Here is a 19,379-nt window from a genome sequence, read left to right as displayed (position 1 = left end):
CGGAGATTGTGCCTTTCTCATGGGTTGAAATTTTACATAGTGTACCATTTGTACTTGGATTTCATAAATTCTCAGTTAAACCCACAGGAACTCTCCCTGAAGTCAAAACGCCTACTCGCCAATTTGTATGAACCCCACGTACTCAGAGATCACAATCCAACATGGCAGCTCCTGGCAACAACAGCATTGAAACTTGTAAATTTTAATCTTTTTACCACATATGCTTTTTTGTGTCCAGTTTAATTAAATCAGGCACAACGTTCTGTCCTACTACTGTCTGTGGACATGTAATATTTTATGCATGAAATAGCACGTAATGCATTAACTAGTTGTGGCTAACCCTTTAGCTATTGCGAACGACTGTCTACACCACGCTACAAACTGACCAGTAAATTAAAACGCTTTTGCGCCACTTCTTCTCATCCATAGGGTCTCCTTGATGGACCGAATATTTTTTGTAGCATTCTCCAAAATATTTTAGGCATCCAGCTTATTTTCTAACTTGCAGTGCTGCATGGAAAATGGAGTAATTGGTCTCGGGTGTGACATAATTCCCAGTTGCTACAAAAGAGGTCTGAGGTGAATGAAATGCAGCAGAGGTGTAACAAGTTGCTCCTTTTCTATCAAAGGAACCAATTCTGTTCAGTAGTCATGAAATCAGTGGAAGAACTCATGTCACTGGAAGCATGTGTTCCCAGACATGAGGAGACATATTAGACATTACATTGCTTTATTTAAAAAAAAAAACAACTACATTTACAGAATTACAATCAAAGATATTTGGTGAGTAGGAACCACATAAAAGCAGTTTCACTATCTGTCTGTGGTGGGGGGGTGTATAAAAAAATGTACTCTTCAATGCAAATTTATACTCTCTAATTAATCCAAGTACAAGCCAAATTCCAGTTTTGTTGGGACATTGCGTAAAATGTAAATAAAAACAGAATACAATGATTTGTAAATCCTCTTCAACCTATATTCAATTGAATACACCACAAAGACAAGATATTTAATTTTCAAACTGATAAACTTTGTCGTTTTTGTGCAAATATTTGCTCATTTTGAAATGGATGCCTACAACACGTTTCAAAAAAGTTGGGACAGTGGTATGTTTACCACTGTGTTACATCACCTTTCCTTCTAACAACACTCAATAAGCATTTGGGAACTGAGGACACTAATTGTTGAAGCTTTGTTTGTGGAATTCTTTCCCATTCTTGCTTGATGTACGACTTCAGTTGTTCAACAGTCCGGGGTCTCCGTTGTCATATTTTGCGCTTCATAATGCACCACACATTTTCAATGGGCGACAGGTCTGGACTGCAGGCAGGCCAGTCTAGTACCCGCATTCTTTTACTATGAAGCCATGCTGTTGTAACACATGAAAAATGTGGCTTGGCATTATCTTGCTGAAATAAGCAGGGACGTCCCTGAAAAAGGCATTGCTTGGATGGCAGCATGTGTTGCTTCAAAACCTGGATGTACCTTTCAGCATTGATGGTGCCATCACAGATGTGTAAGTTGCCCATGCCATGAGTGCTAACACACCCCCATACCATCACAGATGCTGGCTTTTAAACTTTGCACTAGTTGTAGAAAACTGTAGTTTTCTCTGGGCCCCTCCCCAATCGGATCGGGAGTGACATGTTTAAGCTGCATGTTCTCCTTGAATTGCTGGCTGTCTGAGTGGTGTCCAAAAAATGAGGTGGGCTTCATAGATAATTGGCAAAGCTTCTGGGGAAAACCTGGTCTTGTTAGGAGAGACGGCATCCATCCCACTTTGGATGGAGCAGCTCTCATTTCTAGAAATCTGGCCAATTTTCTTAAATCCTCCAAACCGTGACTATCCAGGGTTGGGACCAGGAAGCAGAGTTGTAGTCTTACACACCTCTCTGCAGCTTCTCTCCCCCTGCCATCCCCTCATTACCCCATCCCCGTAGAGACGGTGCCTGCTCCCAGACCACTAATAACCAGTAAAAATCTATTTAGGCATAAAAATTCAAAAAGAAAAAATAACATAGCACCTTCAACTGCACCACAGACTAAAACAGTTAAATGTGGTCTATTAAACATTAGGTCTCTCTCTTCTACGTCCCTGTTAGTAAATGATATAATAATTGATCAACATATTGATTTATTCTGCCTTACAGAAACCTGGTTACAGCAGGATGAATATGTTAGTTTAAATGAGTCAACACCCCCGAGTCTAACTGCCAGAATGCTCGTAGCACGGGCCAAGGCGGAGGATTAGCAGCAATCTTCCATTCCAGCTTATTAATTAATCAAAAACCCAGACAGAGCTTTAATTCATTTGAAAGCTTGACTCTTAGTCTTGTCCATCCAAATTGGAAGTCCCAAAAACCAGTTTTATCTGTTATTATCTATCGTCCACCTGGTAGTTACTCTGAGTTTCTCTGTGAATTTTCAGACCTTTTGTCTGACTTAGTGCTTAGCTCAGATAAGATAATTATAGTGGGCGATTTTAACATCCACACAGATGCTGAGAATGACAGCCTCAACACTGCATTTAATCTATTATTAGACTCATTTGGCTTTGCTCAAAATGTAAATGAGTCTACCCACCACTTTAATCATATCTTAGATCTTGTTCTGACTTATGGTATGGAAATTGAAGACTTAACAGTATTCCCTGAAAACTCCCTTCTGTCTGATCATTTCTTAATAACATTTACTCTGATGGACTACCCAGCAGTGGGGAATAAGTTTCATTACACTAGAAGTCTTTCAGAAAGCGCTGTAACTAGGTTTAAGGATATGATTCCTTCTTTATATTCTCTAATGCCATATACCAACACAGTGCAGAGTAGCTACCTAAACTCTGTAAGTGAGATAGACTATCTCGTCAATAGTTTTACATCGTCATTGAAGACAACTTTGGATGCTGTAGCTCCTCTGAAAAAGAGAGCCTTAAATCAGAAGTGCCTGAGTCCGTGGTATAACTCACAAACTCGCAGCTTAAAGCAGATAACCCGTAAGTTGGAGAGGAAATGGCGTCTCACTAATTTAGAAGATCTTCACTTAGCCTGGAAAAAGAGTCTGTTGCTCTATAAAAAAGCCCTCCGTAAAGCTAGGACATCTTACTACTCATCACTAATTGAAGAAAATAAGAACAACCCCAGGTTTCTTTTCAGCACTGTAGCCAGGCTGACAGAGTCAGAGCTCTATTGAGCCGAGTATTCCTTTAACTTTAACTAGTAATGACTTTATGACTTTCTTTGCTAATAAAATTTTAACTATTAGAGAAAAAATGACTCATAACCATCCCAAAGACGTATCGTTATCTTTGGCTGCTTTCAGTGATGCCGGTATTTGGTTAGACTCTTTCTCTCCGATTGTTCTGTCTGAGTTATTTTCATTAGTTACTTCCTCCAAACCATCAACATGTCTATTAGACCCCATTCCTACCAGGCTGCTCAAGGAAGCCCTACCATTAATTAATGCTTCGATCTTAAATATGATCAATCTATCTTTATTAGTTGGCTATGTACCACAGGCTTTTAAGGTGGCAGTAATTAAACCATTACTTAAAAAGCCATCACTTGACCCAGCTATCTTAACTAATTATAGGCCAATCTCCAACCTTCCTTTTCTCTCAAAAATTCTTGAAAGGGTAGTTGTAAAACAGCTAACTGATCATCTGCAGAGGAATGGTCTATTTGAAGAGTTTCAGTCAGGTTTTAGAATTCATCATAGTACAGAAACAGCATTAGTGAAGGTTACAAATGATCTTCTTATGGCCTCAGACAGTGGACTCATATCTGTGCTTGTTCTGTTAGACCTCAGTGCTGCTTTTGATACTGTTGACCATAAAATTTTATTACAGAGATTAGAGCATGCCATAGGTATTAAAGGCACTGCGCTGCGTTGGTTTGAATCATATTTATCTAATAGATTACAATTTGTTCATGTAAATGGGGAATCTTCTTCACAGACTAAGGTTAATTATGGAGTTCCACAAGGTTCTGTGCTAGGACCAATTTTATTCACTTTATACATGTTTCCATTAGGCAGTATTATTAGATGGCATTGCTTAAATTTTCATTGTTACGCAGATGATACCCAGCTTTATCTCTCCATGAAGCCAGAGGACACACACCAATTAGCTAAACTGCAGGATTGTCTTACAGACATAAAGACATGGATGACCTCTAATGTCCTGCTTTTAAACTCAGATAAAACTGAAGTTATTGTACTTGGCCCCACAAATCTTAGAAACATGGTGTCTAACCAGATCCTTACTCTGGATGGCATTACCCTGACCTCTAGTAATACTGTGAGAAATCTTGGAGTCATTTTTGATCAGGATATGTCATTCAGTGTGCATATTAAACAAATATGTAGGACTGCTTTTTTGCATTTGTGCAATATCTCTAAAATTAGAAAGGTCTTGTCTCAGAGTGATGCTGAAAAACTAATTCATGCATTTATTTCCTCTAGGCTGGACTATTGTAATTCATTATTATCAGGTTGTCCTAAAAGTTCCCTGAAAAGCCTTCAGTTAATTCAAAATGCTGCAGCTAGAGTGCTAACAGGGACTAGAAGGAGAGTAGAATGGGAGGCAGATCCTTCAGCTTTTAGGCTCCTCTCCTATGGAACCAGCTCCCAATTCAGATCAGGGAGACAGACACCCTCTCTACTTTTAAGATTAGGCTTAAAACTTTCCTTTTTGCTAAAGCTTATAGTTAGGGCTGGATCAGGTGACCCTGAACCATCCCTTAGTTATGCTGCTATAGACTTAGACTGCTGGGGGGTTCCCATGATGCACTGAGTGTTTCTTTCTCTTTTTGCTCTGTATGCACCACTCTGCATTTAATCATTAGTGATTGATCTCTGCTCCCCTCCACAGCATGTCTTTTTCCTGATTCCGTCCCTCAGCCCCAACCACCCAGTCAGGGTGCTGCCATACAAGGCGCTCACTACACACCGGGAGCAATAGGGGATTAAAGACCTTGCCCAAGGGCCCTTAGTAAGTTTCCAGTCAGGTGGGGATTTGAACCCAGGATCTTCTGGTCTCAAGCCCAACACCTTAACCACTAGACCATCACCTCCCCTTATAATGCACTAAATCACAGCAAAAGCCATCTCAAGGTGCCTTACATAAACAAGTCAACATAAAATTGAATAAATAATTAAAAATGAATAAAAATTTCAAATACATAAATAAAAACAGAAGTAAAAGAATAAAACAAATAAAAATAAAAACTATTCATAAGAAATAGAATAAAAATAGGTTTTCAGTCTTGACTTAAAAATGTCCACAGACTCAGACTGCCTCACCGTCGCAGGAAGACTGTTCCACAGGGTGGGTGCACAATACGAAAAGGCTCTTTGACCTGCTGACTTCTTCTTCACCCTGGAAACACAGAGAAGTCCCGCATCCTGCGACCGCAAAGCCCAGGCCGGCATGTAGAGTTCCACCAGATTACCCAGATAAGATGGCACCAGTCCATGAACAATCTTATAAGTCAATAACAAAACCTTAAAATCTGCTCTCACAGAGACAGGGAGCCAGTGCAAAGATGCCAAAATGGGTGTGATATGTTCAGACCTTCTGCTACGTGTCAGAAGTCTGGCGGCAGTGTTCTGAACCAGCTGAAGACCCCTAATGGTGGACTGTGGTAACCCTGAAAATAAAACATTACAATAATCTAGTCTAGAAGAAACAAAAGCATGAATCAGGGTCTCAGCATCAGCCATGGACAGGATGGGGTGGATCCTCGCTATATTTCTCAGATGGAAAAAAGCAGTCCTAGTAACATCCCTGATGTGGAGGTCAAAAGACAACGTGGGATCAAAAATTACCCCAAGGTTCCTCATTTTGTCCGTATGATGTATGACACAGGAACCCAGGCTGAGCGCCAGCTGGTCAAAATGATGCCGATGTCTTGCTGGACCAAGAACCATCATTTCAGTCTTATCAAAGTTTAAAAGTAGGAAGTTACTAGACATCCAACTTCTCACTGATAGAAGACAGTCCTCCAGGGATTTTATGGGAGTGAGATTTCCTGCAGTTATCGGCATGTATAACTGAGTATCATCAGCATAACAATGAAAGGCAATCCCAAAACTCAGCAGTATACGCCCAAGGGGTGCCACATACAGGGAGAAAAGCAAGGGGCCAAAAACAGATCCCTGTGGAACCCCAAATCTCATGTCAGCAAGGTCAGAGGTAGTGCCATTATACAAGACACATTGAGAACGACTGGACAGATATGACGTCAACCAGGCAAGGGCACTTCCAGTAATCCCAAAAAAGTTCTCCAACCTATTGAGCAAAATATGATGATCCACGGTATCAAACGCAGCACTGAGATCTAACAACACCAAAACCGTAGTGGTGTCTGAGTCCATTGCTCGCAGAAGATCATTCACAACTTTAGTGAGCGCTGTCTCTGTGGAGTGATATTTCCTAAAAGCAGACTGCAGCGGCTCAAAAAGATCATTCTCAGTGAGGTGGTCTATGAGCTGCCATGAAACCACCTTTTCTAAAATTTTGGAACAGAATAATAGATTTGATATCGGCCTGTAATTTTTCAATACACTAGGGTCAAGATTAGATTTCTGAAGTAATGGTTTAATCACTGCTGATTTAAAACATTTCAGAACAGATCCACAGGTTAATGACAGATTAATAATTTCAAGCACAGTCAGCCCAAGAGTGGGCCACAGGTCCTTAAACAATTTTGTTGGTATGGCATCAAATAAACAGGTTGTGCTTTTTGTAGACGCCACAAGTTTCATCAGCACGCCCAATGAAATACTATTCAATTCTGTCAATCTAGGTAACACCTCAATGATAGCGCCCACCTCCATAGCAGGTTTTAATGGCTGGGCCGAGGTGTGCTGAGATATGCTCAGCCTAATATCTTCTATTTTCTTCTCAAAATAATCCAAGAAATCCTGTGCTGAAAAGTGAGAACGACTAACAAGTGGCTGCCCATGAATAACAAATGCGACCGTGTCAAACAAAAACTTTATGTTTGTTTTTACTGATCAAATCCGAGTAATAGGTCCGCTTCGTGGCCAGTAGTGCATGCTTATAATCTAAAATAGCATCCCGCCACACAAGGCGGAACACCTCTAATTTGGAATAATGCCATTTCCGTTCCAAACCTCTCGCCTTCTGCCTGAGGTCATGCAAATAATCATTGAACCAAGGTGACTGTGCCTTAGGATGGCGTGACCTTAAAAGAGGAGGCACAATCTTATCAAGTGTAGTTTTAAGCATTAAATTTAGACTATCCACGAGGCTGCCCACTGATTTAGCATTCTCCAGATACAAAGCTAAAATATCAGGTAGTCTGGCCTCAAGTTCAGTCATAGTTGAGGGTTTAATACGACGCTGCAGTAGTAGACAAGGTTGTTGTTCCACTAAACATGGCAGCGTAAATGTAAACCTGATAAGTGAATGGTCAGAGACTATAGATGCGAGAGGCAAAATGTCAATATTTGTGACAGCAAACCCATGTGCAAGAACCAGATCCAGGGTATTTCCACTAATGTGTGTCGGGTCCTGAACGCATTGCTGGAATCCTAAAGCATCCACAATTTGCATAAATGATTTACTAAGGGGATCAGAGGGCTTATTTATATGAATGTCAAAGTCACCAATAATCAAAATGTTATCTGCACTAGTTGACAAACTAGAGATGAACGCACCAAATTCATCTAAGAAGTCAGAATATGGGCCAGGGGGCCTATAAACAGTGACAAAATAACATAGCTGAGCTCCAGTTTTATGAACCTGACAGTACTTAGCATCATGGGCATAACGGAGAGTCAGATGCTCAAAGGAATTATATTTGTGACCCCCAACACCTAATAAAGAAAATCTAGATTTGTAAATAAAAACCACACCCCCACAACCTTGCTTCACACCACGAGACACGTGACTAAATGTGTACGCTGGTGGACAGGCCTCACTCAAAGGAAGGAGAGTTGTGGGTTTGAGCCGGGTTTCACACAAGCCAATCATATCTAAATGATGATCCATGATTAAATCATTAATCAACAATGATTTCGAGGACAGCGATCTGATGTTCAGGAGACCCAGGGTAAGGACCTCAGTGGGGATGACAGTCTCACTGTTTGGAACCCGGCGAAGCAAGCCCAGGTTCCGAGAGTGCCACTGGCGCACATCACTCTGGCGAAGACGTGGACGGCCGGGCTGACAGTCCTCAGAGCCGACCAGCGGCACCACACAGGCTCTAACCGGATCCACAAGGCGCCAGGGCAGCACAGATCCTGCCAGAAGTCTGTGCACAGCTCGTCTGGAAGCCAAACAGCAGGCCAAACAGAGCTTCAGCTTCATCAGACGTCCACTTCGTCTCCCGCGGCGACGACTGCGCTTTCGGCCGAAAGGCAGTGCAGGAGCACAGCACAGAAAAGCCGGCACCGCCGATAAAAATGGGGGCAGAAAGTTCTGTCCACCCGCCGATAACCACACTGCACCATGAACCGGGGGCTGGAGATCCAGCAGAGTTTGGTGATCATACACCCGCAGTGCCTCTGACTCAAAAACAGCATAAATTAAAAACAATAAAATAACAAACAGACTGGAGAGCAGCAGACGAGCAGCCAGACACAACGGTGCCATCTTGGCACTCCCTCCTCACAGCATTCACCTGTGACAATGTTTATGGCATTGCAGATGAAGTATCTTGTCCAAGGACACAGACAGGTTGTGACTGGGAATCAAACCCAGGTCTCCAGGTTGATAACCCACTGAGCTATCTACTGTGCAGTTCATCATTGGGAGGCAACACAAATCAGTGACACTGTAAATTAAATTTTAACTGCATGTCATTTTCAAAATTTGCAAGTCGTTCCTGCAGCTTGTGTCTGTTTGTGTTGATCAGTTTTGTCGTTATGTGACTCGACCAGTTACGAGTACAGTGTATCACATGTTGCAAGCAGTTTTCTGTTAGCGCACGCTGTAGCTGCTTAACACATGAAAACAAAGGGCTCAATCAATCTTCAAGTGCTGTTGGCATTCGGAGCTGTTAGTCCACATTGCCACCCAGATTCCTGCCTTTCATACACACTTAAGCATTCCCATTTTTTATTCATAGTTTTGGAGAGCCAGACTTATCATGCTGTGCTGGTGTTCATACTTGAATAGATGACAAAGTGCTGCAAGAGTGTAATTGTCCAGATTAGGGGTCACAGTAGAGAAGCTGTTTTATTGTCCATTAAAGGAAGCATTTTCTCCAAAATGCGGTTTAAATTGGGAAAATGATTAATTGCTTTCCAGGGGAAGGTGTCCCTCTGCTACATTTAATGATTCACGTCAAATCTGATCAATGAGCCCGGTAGAGGGTTTGCTTGCACAAACACAGAGTGCACATGAAGTCGGAAGTCGTGCTATAAGCTTTTGTTTGCTGCATCTGGCAAAAGCTCAACATGATTCAAAGTCATTTATTTTTCTGTCAAATGCATTGGGTTTTTATTTTTGTTTTTTGCAGGAACTCCACATACTGCATGAAAGTGTCCATGTCTCTGACTGTAGCGGAGAATGATACGGACCTCTGCTACAACTCGAAAATGAGGTTCTTTGAGAAGGCGGAGCTAAGCAAAAGCAAAGACATCACCTGCCCAGGCATTGATGATTACATCCAGCCGGGAGTGGAGCCAGAGGTTTTTTGGTATAAGGTAAGATGCATCCCTTTACACAGCTTGTGAACCTCAGTATTAAAAGAATGTCTGTACATTTGTTTGTGTTCTTTTTGTTTTTAATCAAAAACGCATGGAAGCACATAAAGGAACACAATATATACTCAACAAAAATATAAACGCAACACTTTTGGTTTTGCTCCCATTTTGTATGAGATGAACTCAAAGATCTAAAACTTTTTCCACATACACAATATCACCATTTCCCTCAAATATTGTTCACAAACCAGTCTAAATCTGTGATAGTGAGCACTTCTCCTTTGCTGAGATAATCCATCCCACCTCACAGGTGTGCCATATCAAGATGCTGATTAGACACCATGATTAGTGCACAGGTGTGCCTTAGACTGTCCACAATAAAAGGCCACTCTGAAAGGTGCAGTTTTATCACACAGCACAATGCCACAGATGTCGCAAGATTTGAGGGAGCGTGCAGTTGGCATGCTGACAGCAGGAATGTCAACCAGAGCTGTTGCTCGTGTATTGAATGTTCATTTCTCTACCATAAGCCGTCTCCAAAGGCGTTTCAGAGAATTTGGCAGTACATCCAACCAGCCTCACAACCGCAGACCACGTGTAACCACACCAGCCCAGGACCTCCACATCCAGCATGTTCACCTCCAAGATCGTCTGAGACCAGCCACTCGGACAGCTGCTAAAACAATCGGTTTGCATAACCAAAGAATTTCTGCACAAACTGTCAGAAACCGTCTCAGGGAAGCTCATCTGCATGCTCGTCGTCCTCATCGGGGTCTCGACCTGACTCCAGTTCGTCATCGTAACCGACTTGAGTGGGTAAATGCTCACATTCGCTGGCGTTTGGCACATTGGAGAGGTGTTCTCTTCAACTCTATGTGAAGGAGATGTGTTGCACTGCATGAGGCAAATGGTGGTCACACCAGATACTGACTGGTATCCCCCCCAATAAAACAAAACTGCACCTTTCAGAGTGGCCTTTTATTGTGAACAGTCTAAGGCACACCTGTGCACTAATCATGGTGTCTAATCAGCATCTTGATATGGCACACCTGTGAGGTGGGATGGATTATCTCAGCAAAGGAGAAGTGCTCACTATCACAGATTTAGACTGGTTTGTGAACAATATTTGAGGGAAATGGTGATATTGTGTATGTGGAAAAAGTTTTAGATTTTTGAGTTCATCTCATACAAAATGGGAGCAAAACCAAAAGTGTTGCGTTTATATTTTTGTTGAGTGTATATGCCGGAATGTAGACCTGCCTAATTACACTTGACCTGACCACATCTTCAAAGACTATTTATTAGATGACTGTGATGCCCGCAGTGTAACTGACCCCAAAACCAATCACAGCAAGCCTCCTGTGTCCAGTTGGCCAGTTTGATGCTAGAAAAGCAGTCGAGGTTAATTAATCAAACAAGAAACTCGATTGGCTTTGGTTGCCACAATACGTCTTCAGTTTCCCAGTGAATCAAATTAAAATGTATATTACACCACACACTCGGCACCCTTCAGATATTGGCTTTTTGTTGTCCGGGGGAGCTGATTGAATTCTGTCTCGGACCAAGTCCACAGTTCCCTGGGTTTCTTGGTCTCAGGTGTTTTGTGACTGTAAATATGAGAGAGAAAACTTCGCACATCAGACTCCTCAAACGGGTGTGTAGGAGATAAGGGACAAGCCCAGCTAAACGTGAAAATAAAAAGTCCCGCACTCCGTCTTACTTGCTGTAGAAAAATTTATTCAGGACTGTATCACCAACGTTTCAGCACTGTGGCCTTCATCAGGCAAATGAAGACTGAGCTCCAGGTAGCCACTTTTCTTTTTATTTTTATAATTATGTCTGTACTTGTTCTGTACTTTGACTTTTTTATGGATATTTGTATTTAGGTGCATTGTGCATTTAACTGGCATCCTTGGGTGCTAGCCCCACCCTTTTTAAGATGGCTACCTGGAGCTCAGTCTTTATTTGCCTGATGAAGGCCACAGTGCCGAAACATTGGTGATACAGTCCTGAATAAATTTTTCTACAGCAAGTAAGACGGAGTGCGGGACTTTTTTATTTTCACGTTTAGCTGGGCTTGTCCCTTATCTCCTACGCACCCGTTTGAGGAGTCTGATGTGCAAAGTTTTCTCTCTCATGTTGGCTTTGCCGTCTTGCCTTCTGCACTCAACTCACTTGCACTCTAGGACTGCTGCATATATCTACTATGAGCTCCTTTCAAGAAATCAACGCACTCACGCAAAACTGCACTGAAACCTTTGAGTTCTCTATGGAGGACGCGCAGAGAATTCTATTTCCAGCTGCCGATTTAGATGGCATGGAGTCATCAGAAGAGCTTAGAGTCAAACTGGAGAGATTGTACCTGAAAGAGACACGTCTCCAAATGCACGGTTCTACCTTAAGTGAATACTGGAGAAAGAAAAGGATTCCACGGGGATTACGCATCCAGAAAGCACCTACTATTGGTTAAAGTAACGAGGACTTTGTGAAAAAATGGGGGGAAATTTTGAATAAATGCTCCCTTGAGTTGATGTCTCCACAGAGGCTAGTGCGCTTAAGGTGGAAAATGAAACGCACGAGAGACAGTTGAAAGACAAATAAAATACGTTGTTTCTGTCCATTCATTGAAAGTGCCTTAAAAGTCTGTTGGTAAATACAAAGAGAAACTTCTCAGCATCAAGTTAAAAAAATACAGGAAGGACACTGAGGATTACCAGAAGAATGAAATATATCACTGGGAATATAAGGAAAATCCTCCCTCCTCGTCTCAATCTCAACCAGCATGACCATTATGCACCACGGACACCAGGGTGCAGCGCACCAGAGCCACGCATTGTCACAACCAAGAGGACTCCTCCCTGGAGAGTGACTTCACCCTAGACAGTTACATCAGCCTTAACCCCAGCCACCCTCCTTTTTTAGCGGATCGGCGTCGGCAGCAAATATCACAAAGAAAAAGAAGAAATGTCGAAGGGGAAAGCGCGCGTCTAGGCACGTGCCGCACATGGACGCGCAGCAAGTCGCAGATGCAGGTCGAGAGTTGCTGGCGTTGTGTGTTCGCCGCCCGTCTGATTTTCTCCAGTTTTCTCGTGTATAATTCGGTTTTTAGTGGCTTGAGTGTAATTTTTATTTTGGATATGTACTTAACGTGGTTTTTGGTCCTTCAGTGTGCATTTTTAGTTATCTTTGATTGTTTATTGCCTGCTTTGCGCTGTACGACGCCGCATTTCACTCCCTCGGCTGGCATGATGCTAAGCTACTCTGCAGCTGAGCTACGAAGCTTGAACAACAACAATGTCCCTCGGGACATTCTCGCTATCAGAGAGCTTGGCTTGTTCCGCCGACGTCGCTGTGTCCACAGAGGCTCCCGGAGAAAGTCTGTGTTCCATCGAACTGGGTCGTCCGTGCCGGTCATGTGGTCAGCTGAGCGCATCGGTGCTCGGCGCCCACGTCATCAGAGCGCTGCAGCTTCTGGGAATTGTAGTCCTGATGTGACGACAGCGGTTCCTGACACTCTCCGGGCACTGGATGGAAAACGTGGAGTGGATTTTAAGATACTCAGGCCTATTCAAAGATGTCAGTCTGTCAAACTGACAGAAGTCTTCAGTTTGGGTCTTATTAACATCAGATCTTTGTCCTCAAAATCCCTGTTGATTAACAATCTAATTATGGATCATCATTTGGACATGTTTGGGTTATGTGAAACCTGGCTCAAACCCACAGCTGTTCTTCCTCTGAATGAGGCCTGCCCACCAGGGTACACATTCAGTCACATGTCTCGTTGTGCAAAGCAAGGCGGGGGTGTTGCTTTTATCTATAAATCCAAGTTTACCTTCTTGACTGTCGGGGGGCATAAATATAATTTGTTTGAGCATCTGACTCTCCGCTCTGCCCATGATGCTACATATTGTCAGGGTCAGAAGTACGGAAATCAGTCATGCCATGTTGTCACTGTTTATAGGCCTCTTAGCCCATATTCTGAATTTTTAGATGAATTTGGTGCATTCATCTCTGGCCTGTCAGCTAGTGTGGACAACATTTGATTATTGGTGATTTTAATATTCACATAAATAAGCCCTCTGATCCCCTTTGTAAGTCATTTATGGAACTTGTGGATGTGTTGGGATTCCAGCAATGTATTCAGGATTCAACACATATTAGTGGAAATACCCTTGATCTGGTACTCACACGTGGCCTTGCTGTCACAAACATTGACATTTTGCCTCTTGCCTCTGTGATCTCTGACCACTCTTTTGTTAAGTGTGCATTTATGTTGCCGCGCCTAGTGGATCGAAAGCCTTGTCTTTCTTTGCGGCGACGCATTACTCCTTTAATTATGATAGAACTCGAGGCCAGACTGCCTTAAATTTTGGCCTCAGGGTTAGAGAATATTCAGTCAGTAGATAGTCTTGCGGATGGCTTGAACTCAGCGCTCAAGGCCACACTGGACAAGGTTGCGCCTCCTCTCTTGAGGACATGCCTTCCCAAGGCATACTCACCTTGGTTTAATGGTTACCTGCGTGACCTTAGGCAGAAGGCTTGAGGTTTTGAACGGAAACGGCGTAGTTCTAAGTTAGAGGTGTTCCATCTTGAATGGCGAGATGCTGTCTTGGATTATAAGCAGGCACTACTGGCTACAAAGCATGCCTATTATTCTGAATTGATTAATAAAAATAAGCATAATTCCAAGTTTTTGTTTGAAGCTGTAGCATTTCTTATTCATGGACAGCCACCTGTTATTCATTCTCCTTTCTCAGCACAGGACTTCTTGGATTACTTCGAGAAGAAAATTGAGGATATTAGGTTGAGTATATCTCAGCAGGCTTTGGCCCAACCACTGCATACTGCTGTGGAGGTGGATGCGCCCACTGAGGTAGTATCCAGATTTACAGATTTTGACGGTATCTCGTTAGGCGCACTGACAAAGCTTGTTCCAAAGTGAAGGCTGTGTTGATCCGGGACATCATCTGACTACCAGAGAAATTGCAGAAGAGGTGTACATCAGCACTTTTGCGGCACATTCCACTGTTACAGGAGATGTTGTAATGAAAGACGTGCGGAGGAATTTGCGCGTCGGCACGGAGCCGCAATGGCGCACAACAAAAAGCACGTCCGTGTTGGAAGCCATTCAGAAGATTCAGATGGCTTTCGATGGCTTTTCAGTCGAGTGAGTATCCAAGAAATTGTGTAACAGCTGGGCATGTCACAACTTGTCCTGTGAGACTTCCAACACAGACGTGCTTTTTGTTGTGCGCCATTGCGGCTCCGTGCCGATGCGCAAATTCCTCCGCACGTCTTTCATTACAACATCTCCTGTAACAGTGGAATGTGCCGCAAAAGTGCTGATGTACACCTCTTCTGCAATTTCTGTTGTAGTCAGACGACGTCCCGGATCAACACAGCCTTCACTTTGGAAATGATCTGGTTGTTTCAGTCTGTCGATGGCCGCTCGGAGCACGGCGTGCCCTCCGCTGCTGTGGGCCATCTTTAATCCAATTGTAATGCTCCTTAATCTGTGTGACGCCGAGAGTATCCTCACCGAAAGCAGTCTGAATCTTCCGAATGGTTTCCACCTGGCTGTCTCTCACAGTTTCTGGACAAATTTGATTCAGCACTGCTCCAATCGCTCAGCCATTTCCCTGACAATGAAAATCCGACGAGGGGGGTGGACCAGTGCTCACTCAAAGCCTGCCCACAGATGAATGACGCAACCGACAGGCGTGAAAAAACTCAAGCATGCGCACGAAGGTTCAAGCTTGGCTGATGCAAGTGCACATGATTCAAATCCATATAGTTTTTTTAAAAAATAAAAGGTCGGATAGTTTTCTAACAGACCTCGTATGTATACAGGATGCGGATAAATATAAAACTGAAATTTTGTCTCAAATGTCAGACACTCGATTCTACAAAAAATTGAATAATGACCCCACTTTGGACTTTCAAAAGAAGTTGTTGTCCTACCTTGAAGATGCAAAAATCAATAAATGGATATCTGATTCTGATTTTGACTTTCTTTATTCTAAATACCCGATGTGTCCTGCATTTTACACCCTTCCAAAAATTCATAAATCATTAACGAATCCTCCAGGTCGCCCTATTGTGTCTCAAACAAATTCTTTATGGTCACCCTTATCATCCTTTGTGGACTTTTATATTAAGTCCTTTGTTCAGACCCTCCCAGCCTATATTAAAGACTCAACAGATTTTATTGAAAAGTGTTCTAATATTACAAACTTGATGGGGAACACACATTTACTCACTTTGGACATAACTAGTCTGTATACTAATATACCTTATGAGGAAGGTTTGGAGGCCTTAGGGTTCTATCTGCAGAACCGGAGTGACACCTCCTACCATCCTAATCAACTGGTGTTGGACTTTGCTGAATTTGTTATGAAATTTAACTATTTTGCCTTTGACAATGACTTTTACCTCCAAGTTTCTGGGATTAGCATGGGCACTATTTGTGCACCCAACTATGCCAATCTGTATGTGGGGTTCTTTGAAAATAAGTTTGTATTTGACCCTATCCACAGTAAGTATCTGCCTAATATTATCAAATGGTTTAGGTACATTGATTATATTTTTTTTGTATTTTTCAGGGCAGTGTGGAGGAGCTGGACAGTTTTATTAATTTGTTAAATAGTTTCAGCTCCAACCTTAAGTTTACAGCACAATATAGCCCTGACCAAGTAAGTTTCTTGGATATGTGGGTTATAAAAGGCAAAGATACAATCATAACCTCACTATATCGCAAAGAAACAGATAAAAATACATTACTGCTTGCCACCAGTTTTCACCCCACTCCCATTAAGAAAGGCTTACCTATAAGTCAATTCTACCGTCTCAGAAGAATCTGTCACTCCACTGATGACACTTCTCGACCACAGGCATGATATAAGTGCCCTACGGTTCTGTGGCATTGAGCAGGTGCCCCCTCCACCTAGAGTAGGGGATCATGATCGACTGCTCAAACAGAGGGAGGCATTTTGGATTTACACCCTCCAAACCTTGACTCCGAAAGGCCTAAATGATGATTTTAATCTGAGTATTTTTCTGTAAATAATGTAATATATATTAACTTCGACCTGTTGTGATGTGCTATTATTGAATGTTGTTTATATGGAGATATGTATATTTGTGCACCAGTTTCACTCTATAGCCTGGTAACCTATATACTGTATCATTATGTATCCAAACACTTTTATTTTTATTTTTATAATTATGTCTCCACTTGTTCTGTACTTTGACTTTTCCATGGATATTTGTATTTAGGTGCATTGCACATTTAACTGGCACCCTTGGGTGCTAGCCCCACCCTTTTTAAGATGGCTACCTGGAGCTCAGTCTTCATTTGCCTGATGAAGGCCACAGTGTCGAAACGTTGGTGATACAGTCCTGAATAAATTTTTCTACAGCAAGTAAGATGGAGCGCGGGACTTTTTTATTTTTACGTGACTGTAAATATGAAATACTTTGTTCTTTCTGTAACTCTGTACTTAGTATCAACTTTAAGAAAAGTATTTTTTTACAGTAGAAATATATATATATATATATATATAAAAAAAATCTTCAATCCATTTTACACCATCACCTGTTATTTACTGTACATTCCCAATGTGTTGAAAGAAATGGCATGTTTTATTTATTAAACCTAATCAATCTATGAATCTTTCATAATGATTTTTAAGCTTTTTTTTGTATGTTTCTAACACAGCATCTGTCACTTCAAAAGAGTCTTTTTTTTCCCACTGATCACAGGGAAATATTTTTCAAAAAAAACTACGTGCCGATTTGATATTTAATTCAAAATCAGGGTTGTGTGTAAAATATCAAAAATATATGACAGAGTTTTTGTGTAGTACTTGAGCTGTCCACTGCTGGCTAAACATACAGAAGACTGAGAATTTAAAAAAAAAAAGAGAGGGAGAGAGCCATGGACTTCATGATTTTAAAATGTCCTCATAAACCAATGAGAAACATTAGGTAAGAGATCCCAATCAGGATGCAACTAACAAGTCTGTTCATTTTGAAAATAAGAATACCATATTTAAGTTTACTTGTTTGGGACGGCCTGCAACTTATGTACCCCCCCCCCCCAAAAAAATCACACATTCTTTATTAATATTAATTATGACTATTTATGAAGGACTTTCCCAGGAATCAGATGTAATTCCAAAGCCAAACACAGGACCCCTTCGCTGGGAAAAATGGACTGCATTTATATAGCGCTTCTCCATCTTCATCAGACGCTCAAAGTGCTTTACACATCAATGCCTCACATTCACCCCAATGCCAGGCTGCTGCCACACAAGGCGCCCACTACACACCAGGAGCAACTAGGAGATTAAGGACCTTGCCCAAGGGCCCTTAATGATTTTCCGGTCAGGCTGGGATTTCAACCAAGGATCCTCTGGTCTCAAGCCCAACACTTAACCACGAGACCATCATCTCCCAAACACAGGGACATAGAAATACTGTTCTTTAATTGTAGGTGGAAAGAACTTAAAGAGACATTCAAAATGGTGTTTAAATATTAACTCTATGTTAAATATGAAGAAAGGTATGAGCATTTGAAGTTCGGAAGATCTTGTTAATTTATATCTTAGTTCTTAAAGGAAAAAAACAACAGAAAGCTGTGACCAGTTTCTCATAATTTACATTTCAAAATGATGGTACTCTGTCAAATGTAATTATTATCTCATTTAAACATGATTTGCAACAATCTGCCATTTAAACACTGTTTACTGACAGTAGTTTTCAAGCTAAAAACCTCCAATTTCGCCATGTCCGCCGTCTTGCCGAGTCAACAGCGGTTTTGAAGGATCAGAAAACTATGTATGCGAAGGCTTCAATTACCACTAAACGTCACAGAAATGTAGATAATTACCTGAATTAAATGTTCTATATGATTTGAAAATGAGCTTACTCACCTTCAAGGCGAATTTCTTCAATTTTTTGGACACAAAATTCCAATCGTCGAATTTTCTAACTTCTACTCATCACAGGAATGCCGTTCGAAAACGAGAGTGCAGGGGGGGATTTCAACTACATCATCAAATATGGGGATTCCCGATTGACAAAAAAGAAATGCATTCCACAAACCGCAAACTCAGCACTACTGCCATGAAAGTGTGTCAGGCCAGGTACAGCTCATACGCCCACAGCAGTGGTTGGCATATTTAGGTTGTACGTGCATAACTTTAATTGAAAACTGCACAGTAGAGTGGGTAATGCACACAGTGCGACACATGGCAAACAGAAATGTTGGGGATTAGGCACAGGCAACAATCCAGAAAACAGGCAGGGGCTCAAAATTAAGGACGCAATCCAACCAGGCACCAGTGTCCAGAGGGGCAGGTAAAAACTCAAAAGTCCAGGGAGCAAATAAGGGTTCAGTAACCAGGGTGTACAACAACACAAGGAACGTGGGGATGCTCAACATAATACACAAGACAATCTAACAGGAAATTCAGGAGGAGAGAGAGGTTAAATAGATCAAGAGATGATTACACAGATGAGACACAGCTGGGGAGACACAGAAAGAAAGCCATGATTATGCACAAGAGACAAGGGATATCAAAATAAAACAGGAAGTGCAGTAGACAGGACAGACATGTGGCATCAGACCACTAAACAAAATCAGCTCTAATAATAAATAATAAATGCCAATAATGAAAAATACATGATAAAAATGCATAAAAATT

The 19,379-nt window shown here is 41.9% G+C and overlaps 1 protein-coding gene across 2 annotated transcripts in view; it reads left to right on the top strand.

The window, feature by feature from the left end:
• Positions 1 to 19,379, top strand: part of LOC117514902 (interleukin-1 receptor accessory protein-like 1) — a 1,012,041-nt gene that overhangs the window by 335,508 nt on the left and 657,154 nt on the right. For both annotated transcript variants that reach the window (XM_034175476.1, XM_034175482.1), the window contains exon 3: positions 9,486 to 9,672. In XM_034175476.1, the coding sequence (XP_034031367.1) occupies positions 9,486 to 9,672 (187 nt within the window). The remainder of the gene's footprint in view (positions 1 to 9,485; positions 9,673 to 19,379) is intronic.

This window comes from Thalassophryne amazonica, chromosome 1 (assembly GCF_902500255.1).
Source record: "Thalassophryne amazonica chromosome 1, fThaAma1.1, whole genome shotgun sequence".
NCBI lineage: Eukaryota > Metazoa > Chordata > Actinopteri > Batrachoidiformes > Batrachoididae > Thalassophryne > Thalassophryne amazonica.
The sequence above is the reverse complement of the archived record's forward strand: the minus strand, read 5'-3'. Positions and strand labels throughout refer to the sequence as shown.